This window comes from Chionomys nivalis, chromosome 7, assembly GCF_950005125.1.
Source record: "Chionomys nivalis chromosome 7, mChiNiv1.1, whole genome shotgun sequence".
NCBI lineage: Eukaryota > Metazoa > Chordata > Mammalia > Rodentia > Cricetidae > Chionomys > Chionomys nivalis.
This window is the reverse complement of record NC_080092.1, coordinates 67,202,897-67,211,733: the sequence shown is the minus strand read 5'-3', so window position 1 is coordinate 67,211,733 and position 8,837 is coordinate 67,202,897. Positions and strand designations below refer to the sequence as shown.

The following is an 8,837-nucleotide window of genomic DNA, read 5'->3' as shown; positions in this document are numbered from 1 at the left end:
TCCAGTAAAACGCCTTAGACAGTAACGCGCATGCTCTACTTTCCGGGCTTGGCTTCGGTTGGTGATCTGCGCATGTTCCTGCCAGTACCTGGAGCCGGGAGATAGTGCTACGCATGTTCGCTGCCCACAGTTGGCTTCACGAACGCTTGTACGCATGCTCCGGGGCTGAACTTGAGGAGCCAGTCTGGGGCCTAGGCGCAGACGCATTGAGCTTAAGCAGCTGGTGATGGCGGCAGCAGCAGTGGAGTCTGCGGCGGGTCCGGGCCCATGAGGCGACGACGGAGGCGGGACGGCTTTTACCCAGCGCCTGACTTCCGAGACAGGGAAGCTGAGGATATGGCAGGAGTGTTTGACATAGACCTGGACCAGCCAGAGGACGCAGGCTCTGAGGATGAGCTGGAGGAGGGGGTGAGGCCCGGGGTCCCCGGGGATGTGGCGCGGGGTGGGGTGGGGGGGAAACGGGACGACGAGGTGACAGGGCCGGGGTGGCGGCGTGGGCCCGGGAAGCCTGGTGTGTCCTAGGGCGCGGAGACCTGGGGGGACGCGAGCGGTCTCCGGGAGGAGCCGAAGCGCCGCGCGGCCGACTAGGGAGAGGGAGAGGGAGCAGGCGGGATGGCGGGCGGGCGGGGCGGACCTGGCCCTAGGTGTGAGGCCTCTGCGGGGCGCGCAGGTGCAGGTCTCGCCCTGGTCCCTAGAGCAGCGCAGCCCAGAGCGATGTGTTTCGGGACTGCCGAGGAGGAACGGCGCGCGCTCGGCTCCTGAATGTGGCCGGGGTGGTGCGAGCGAGCGTGTGCTACGGGGTGGGGCGGGGGGAGCTGCTCTTGCTGGGTGTCCCCTAAGTGCAGGTGTGAGGCGCGAAGGGCTTCCCTCTGGAGTGTTAGCTGGCAAGTCTTGAGCTCTTCAGGCTCCCCACAACCACCTCTCTTCTCGGCCTGTCGCTTCTCTCCTAGGAAGCGCTCAGCTGTTAGAAGTGACAGCTGAAAACTTCTGTCTGGAGTAGCACTGCCGCTGCTGTTACAGCCACCAGAAGTTTTATTTCGGGAGCAAGGGGGCCCTGCTGCATCTTCCAGGGTTTGTTTGTTTGCCTTTTATTTTTAACCCCCCTTCCGTGTGACATTTTAAAGGGAAAAAAAAAACCATTCATAATGACACACGGCATTTGTAAGTTAATTTCCCTCAAGTTGAAGATGTCTATATTTTTTTTTCGGAATAATTTATGTAATTGTAGGGTGGGGAAAAAACCCAGCGTTGACAGCTGTGATTTGTCTCGCCCGAAATAAATTGCTTGAACAGAGACTTGTGAATAGTGGTGTGAGGGCTTTCCTTGCTGAAGTTTAAATTTAGACTCGCTTTTCCTAACGCACAGCTCGGTTTTACCTTTGCTGTCCTAGGGGTTTGTTATTTATGGAACAACACCTTTTCTAAAATAACATTTATTGAAGCATACACATATTACACCGAGGGTCAAAAAAAAATGAGATGTCAAACTGAAGAACCGATTCAGGGCAAATGCCCTCAGTAAAAACCTCATGGTGATTTCTTAAGAATATGGATTTATGGCTGATGTTAGGTATTTGCTGCATTTGCATAAGGGCTCTTTCTCTTCTCATCCCCAGTTTTCCTTCTTTAATAAATAAATTGGCAAAAGATTGAAAGACTTTGTATAAAGGACTCTGAACCTTTTATGAAATTAAGTGGGCCAACAAAGTATTGCTCTTTTTATAATTGAATGACTCTCAGGGTTAGACAGGTCCAAATGTGGTTTTAAGACACACACACTTTTTAAATGTGGAATTCCACTTAGCCTTTTAATCAAACGTGGTGGATACTAAATTTGAAACAAATACAGGATTACTTTAATTATAAATATGATACACTGTTGAGTTACATTGTTTCCATATGGCAGTGGCTTTGGAGTAGGGCCAGAGAGTGAACTGCAGAGGAGAGTGGCTTTATGGGAATATTGTCATTAGTGACTGGTAGAATTTTCAGTCTGTGGGTTCATCGTCTTTGGAGAGTACAATATTGTGATTCTTGGGACGAACTCTGGGGCCTTGTTTGTTTTTCTTTTAGCTTTTTTTTTTTTTTTTTTTTGATTTTCGAGACAGGGTTTCTCCATAGCTTTTGGTTCCTGTCCTGGAACTAGCTCTTGTAGACCAGGCTGGTCTCAAACTCAGAGAGATCCGCCTGCCTCTGCCTCCCGAGTGCTGGGATTAAAGGCGTGCGTCACCACCGCCCGGCTCTTTTCGCTTTCTTAATGTACGTCAAGAGCAGTAGGAGTTCCAGGTCTGGCCTACTCTTGGGACAGAAAAAGTGGGTAAGAGAATGAAATGTGACCACTACCTTAGGGAAAGGGTTAGGAGGAAGAGCAGAAGTAATTATGGACGATTTTGAAGAGGAGTGCTTTTAGAGTTGAAATGTTTCTCTTGAGTGCATTCTTTAAAAAAAAACAAAACCAAAGCTGGGCAGTGGTGGCACATGCCTTTAATCCCAGCACTTGTGTGGCAGAGGCAGGTGGATCTTTGTGAGTTCAAGGCCAGGCTGGTCTACAAAGTAAGTGCCAGGATAGCCAGGGCTACACTGGGAAACCCAGTCTTGAAAAACTAAGGGGGAAAAAAAACCCCAAAAAAACAGTGTGTCACTGTGTAGCCATGTGGCTTCAAACTCCAAATTCTCCTACATTGGGCTCCTAGTGCCAAGAATACAGGCTGGGTGCACCTGCCAGGCCTTCATTGTGTTACTAAGGGATGTCTTAACGTCTCAAGGTGGAAAAAGGGAAAGAGTTGGGATGGAGTTGGGTCAGCTGCCTAAAGAGAATCAGTCTCTTGGGGGAAAAAAATTTTTAAGTGTTGGCCGGGCGGTGGTGGCGCACGCCTTTAATCCCAGCACTTGGGAGGCAGAGGCAGGCGGATCTCTGTGAGTTCGAGACCAGCCTGGTCTACAAGAGCTAGTTCCAGGACAGGCTCCAAAACCACAGAGAAACCCTGTCTCGAAAAACCAAAAAAAAAAAAAAAAAAAAAAAAAAATTTAAGTGTGGTAACAGTTTTGATTCTTAGAAAATCTTATGTTTCCTCTGATAGTCTCTTTCTTTCTCCCATTTTTTTTTCTTTTTCAAGACAGGGTTTCTCAGTAGCTTTGGAGCCAGCAGCTTTTAGTTTCTTATGTAAATCTTCCTTTGACATTGGCGGCATGTCAAACAGCCCCATTTCTTTCTTTTATAGTGAGGAAACTGAGGCACAGGCCAGAGAAGTGACTGCCCACAATTAGTATCTTCTGACTCCTTTGAGCAGATGGATGCCCAGTGGGTAAAGGCACTTGCTAACAGAAGTTTTGTGCTGAAGACTTGAGTTTGATAAATTTGATTGACATGAGCTTACTCTGTAGCTATCCTGGCCTTCAACTTGTGGTTCTTCCTGATCCTCCTGACCCTCTTCTCTCCTGTGTGTTGGGGTTGTAAGTTTGCACCCCCCCAATCTGGCTTGCACACGGATTCTTCCTTTCACATTTATTTATTTTGATGAGGTAGGTGTGCAGTAGCACATGTATGGAGGTCAGAGGACAATTTGGGAGAGGTCAATTCTCTCTTTCCATCATGTGGAGAATCTGAGGATCAAACTTAGGTCCTCAGACTCGGCAGCAAGGGTGTTTACCAGCTGAGCCATTTCCTTGACTCCCGCATAGGTTCTTTTTCAAATTGTTACTACATTTATATGTGTGCAGACACATTTCTATGTATGTGTACGTGCGTGTATGCATGTGTGTGTGTGGCATTATGCTATAGTGCACATTGTGGGTGAACTTGTGGGAGTTGGTTTTCTCCTTCCATCCTGTATGTGGGTTCAGAGGAATGAATTCAGTCATCAGGCTTAGTGACAAGCTTTTACCCACAGAAGTATCTCATAGCCCTGTTTTTTTTTTTTTTTTTTTTTTTTTTTTGAGACAGGGTTTCTCTGTGTAACAGTCCTAACTGTCCTGGAACTAGTTCTTGTAGACCAGACTGGCCTCGAACTCATGGACATCAGTCTGCCTCTGTCTCCAAGTGCTGGGATTAAAGCCTTGTGCCACCACCGCCTGGCTCAGCCCTGCATTCTTGATTGCATTTATTAGCCTCATTCACAGTGTGCCTATTTGTATGTCAAGTTGAATTCAGTAAAAGAAAAATAGGGAATAGAGATCTCTTTGGCCATACTCATGAACTATGGAATCTACAGTAAGCTGATATTTTTTTCTTCTTTGTAAAGTGAGGGTTAAATGTAAAGTATTCTCAAGATACCCTGACTTACTGTCCGGTTTGCTGCTTCATGGACTGTAGCTTATCAGCACCAGTCATTGCTAAGTTCTGAGTGATTAGAATTTGCCTTCAGCTGTTCCTAGCCACTCAGTAACAAATACATGTAAACCAGAGCTGGCATGTTTTAGAATAGTAGTATTTTTTAAATAATTAATCACACAGATAACACCTTTGTAGGTATTCTGTACGGGGTGAATCTATATTATATTAGTATAGGCATTTGTGTAGTCAATTCTTCAGACAGTAAATGATAAAACTAAATAACTTACAGATAAAACTGAGTGGCTACTATCCAAATTAAAAAAAAAAAAAAACAGAATAAAAGCCCTAAAAGTATAAAGTAATGGATAATCACATGAATGAATAAAAGGCTTTGATGAGTTTTTTTCTTCCTGTTTGTCTATATTTCTATGGTAATAAGCTGAAACTAAGGCAAAGTTTTCCTCTAGAGAAATGTTAGATTATGCAAATGTTGGCTGTGTCTTTGCTTTTTCTGCCAGTTAAAAATTTGAAATAATTGCTGAGACATATTACACAAATTTTAGAATGAGATAGCAGATTTTTGTTTGACAAAAATTTATTGCTCTGCCAGGTGTGGTGGCGCATGCCTTTAATCCCAGTAGTCAGGGGGCTTTCTGAGTTCAAGGCTAGCTTGGTATACAAGTTATAGCCAGGGGTACATAGAATGATCCAGTCTCAAAAGAGAATTTAATTTTTTTTTTTTTTTTTTTAAATTAGGGCCCAGCTTGACAGCTCAGTGGGTAAAGATCTTGGTGCCACACTGGCAACCTAAGCTTAATGTTTGATTCCCGGAACCCACATGATGGGAAGAGAGAACTGACTTCCATAAGTTGACCCCTGACCTCCACTTGTGTACCATGTCATGAGCTTGCTCAAGTACACATACGTACACCCATGCACACGTGCACACACTCGCAGAAACACTCATTATTTGATTTTTTTTCTCGAGACAGGGTTTCTCTGTAGCTTTGGAGCCTGTCCTGGAACTAGCTCTTGTAGACCAGGCTGGTTTCGAACTCACAAAGATCTGCCTGCCTCTGCCTCCCGAGTGCTGGGATTAAAGGTATGTGCCACCACCCCCTCCCGACCCTCTTTACATAACATTTTTAATTTAAAATTTTGCAAATAATCACTGGTAGGCTAATATGACACAGTCTGACTTGTATAATACTTTGCCGTAGCAGGATTCTAGTTCATACAGGTGAATCTTTTAGAGAGTGTGTGTGTTTTGAGACAGGGTTTCCCTGTGTTGTCCTGGCACCCACTTTGTAGACCAGGCTGGTCTTAAACTCAGATCTGCTTGCCTCTGCCTCCCAAATCTCCCAAATGTTAGCATTAAAGGCATGTGCCACCATTGCCCAAAAAGATTGATCTGTCTGCTTGTCTGCCTGCCTGCCTGCCTGCCTGGCCTGCCTCTCTCTCTCTCTCTCTCTCTCTCTCTCTCTCTCTCTCTCTCTCTCTCTCTCTCTCTCTCTCTATCTATCTATCTATCGTGTGTGGGTGTTTTGTCTGCATGCATGCTTGCACACCAGAAGAGAGTATGGGATGGGATTCTGTAGCACGATTAATAAAAACCCAGAGACAGATATTGGGTTTAACCTGAAGGTCAGAAAAGTTAAACAGCCACCCACTGACTTTTACCTCTCCTTCAGTCCGAAATGGTAATCCTGCATCTGGTAATGAGACTGAGCTGACACCTGTCTCCTCCCGTTTTATATTCCTCTCTAGTGCTAAGATTAAAGGTGTGTACCACGCCTGCCTGGTCTGTAAGGCCGACCACTATGGCTGTTTTACTCTCTGATCTTCAGGCAAGCTTTATTTATTAAAATACAGGCCGGGCGATGGTGGCGCACGCCTTTAATCCCAGCACTCGGGAGGCAGAGGCAGGCGGATCTCTGTGAGTTCGAGACCAGCCTGGTCTACAGAGATAGTTCCAGGACAGGCTCCAAAGCCACAGAAAAACCCTGTCTCGAAAAACCAAAAAAAAAAAAAAAAAAAAAAAAAAATACAAATGAAATATCACTACAGGATCCATGGAACTGCAGTTATATATGGTGTTGGTGAATCTTAAAGTAGCAGGAAATAATTCTGAGGGAAGAATTTCCTTTGAAAGAATATTGTCAATGTGTATTTCAGTGTGTACCTACATGCCTTAGTGAGAGATTTTTGTAGAAGTACGGTGAGTGGCAGAAAAGAATTGTGTCACTGAAGTCTCTGTTCTAGAAAGTAACGGTAGGGGTAGGAAGTTAGTGCAGGTGCAAGTGCAGGTGGTGGAGCAGGCTCCGGAAATGAGCCACAGCCTGGGGGCATGTCTGCTGAGGTGGCTTCCAAGGAGGCTCTCTGCTAACTACTCTGTGATCTTTAATTTAGAATTAAGTAAAGCCAACATTAAAGAAAAAGACAATTATGTAACATCAGTTTTATCACATCTGAGAGAAGTTAGTCATTTGTCTTTAAAGTGCAGCCCTGGTTTATTGGTGGGTTTTTTTTTTTGTTTTTGGATACTGGGTCTGACTATGAAGCCTTGTCTAGCCTGTCCTAAAACTTTCTGTATAGAGCAGGCTAGTCTGGAACTCACAGAGATCTGTCCACCTCTGCCTTCCAGTAGCAATTAAAAGTGTTATCCACCATGCAAAACTTTTTTTTTAAAAAAAGATTTATTTATTTATTATGTATACAGTGTTCTACCTGTGCACATGCTTGCAGGCCAGAAAAGGACACCAGATCTCATTGTAGATGGTTGTGAGCCATTATGTGGTTGGTGGGAATTGAATTCAGGAGCCCTGGAAGAACAGGGAGTGCTCTTAGCCTCTAAAGCCATTGCTCCAGCCCCCAACTTTTTTTTTTTTTTAATGCATATGGCTGTTTTGCTTGCATACCACATGTGTGTAGTACTCTTGGAGGCCAGAAGAAGGCATTGTATGCCCTGGGACTGGAATTATTGATGCTTATGAACCTGCCATATGGATTCTGGGACATGAACCCTGATCTTCTGGAAGAGCAGCCATTGCTCTTAGTAAATGAGCTGTCTCTCCAGCTCTGACTGGTTATGTTTAATCTTTTTGTTTGTTTAAGATAGGGTCTCCCTAAGTAAGGTGGCTGTCTTGGTACTCCCACATAGACCAGGCTGGCCTTGAACTCACAGATGTCCTCCTGCCTCTAGAGTTCTGGAATTAAAGGTGTACCACCATGCCCAGCCTTGTTTTTTTTTTTGGTTTTTCAAGACAGGGTTTCTCTGTAGTTTTTGGAGCCTGTCCTGGAATTAGCTCTTGTAGACCAGGCTGGCCTCGAACTCACAGAGATCTGTCTGCCTCTGCCACCTGAGTGCTAGGATTAAAGGTGTGCGCCACCACTGCCCAGCTGTATAACTTTTTGGTTTTTTCTTTTTGTTTTCTTTTTTTTTTTTTTGGTTTTTCGAGACAAGGTTTCTCTGTAGCTTTGGAGCCTGTCCTGGAACTAGCTCTGTAGACCAGGCTGGTCTCGAACTCACAGAGATCCGCCTGCCTCTGCCTCCCGAGTGCTGGGATTAAAGGCGTGCGCCACCACCGCCCGGCTTCTATGCATCTTTCTTCTAGTACTAATGCTGAATATCTGTGGGTTATTGTTCATTTTATGTCTTCTTTGGAAAAAAATCCTATTCAGAGTCTAACTTGTTTTTCAAAATTGTTATCTTTTTATTTTCTGTGGGTTTTCTTACCATCTTTTCTTATAGGGGAGTGGAGGAGCTAAATGTGCTGGGGATCAAACCCAGGACTTTGCATATTCCACCCCAGTGCTCTCTACCTCTGAGATATATCCCAAGACCTTTTGTTTTTGATATACCAAGTCGTTCAGGATGGCTGTAAATGTACTCTGTGGCAGGTCTTAAATTTATGATCTCAGTCTCTTAATCAAGTAGTTAGAATTGATTACAGGCCTGTTATACCAGGTGTGGCTCTCCCCCCTACCTTACTTACTTATTTATTTATTTAGAGTCTTGCTGTTTCACTGTGGTTGGCCTGGAATTCACTGTTTAAGCATTTCTCCTTCCTGCATCTTTCAGATGCTTAGATCACAGGTGTGCAGTACCATGCTCAACATCTAAGCTATACTTAAATACATATACATATATATTTTTTAAATTTTAAATTTTGTGTATATGTGTGTGTCTGTGCTCATGACCGGAGGTGCCTGAGGAAGACAGAAAAGGGGTTTCAAATTCTCCCCCAGTCCTGCCCATGCTGCAGTTACAAACTGTTGTGAGCTGCTTGTTTTGGGTCCTGGGAATTGATTCTGGGTTCTCTGGAAAAACAGCACACTCATTCTCTCACTCCCGAGCCAGCTCTCCAGCCCCACATCATCTAAGTTGTTGTGTTTATTTGTTTTACCATTGTTTGTTTTGTGAAACAGGGTCTCAATTGTAGACCTGGCTGGTTTTGAATTCACAGAGAAATAGCTGCCTCGGCCTCCCAGGTGTTGGTGTCAAAGGCATGTGCTACCATACCTGGGCATCTATGCTATTTTTACTGATTCTGTTCTGAGTAGC

The 8,837-nt window shown here is 44.7% G+C and overlaps 1 protein-coding gene across 3 annotated transcripts in view; it reads left to right on the top strand.

Annotated features, from left to right (window-relative positions):
- Positions 1-184: 184 nt before the first annotated feature.
- Positions 185-8,837, top strand: part of Rps6kb1 (ribosomal protein S6 kinase B1) — a 44,245-nt gene continuing 35,592 nt past the window's right edge. For 2 of the 3 annotated variants that reach the window (XM_057776420.1, XM_057776422.1), the window contains exon 1: positions 185-408. In XM_057776420.1, coding sequence (XP_057632403.1) covers positions 268-408 — 141 coding nt within the window. In that variant the 5' untranslated portion in view covers positions 185-267. Of the gene's footprint in view, positions 409-981; positions 1,072-8,837 lie in introns of those variants that run through there. The other variant, XM_057776421.1, reaches the window with a different exon arrangement.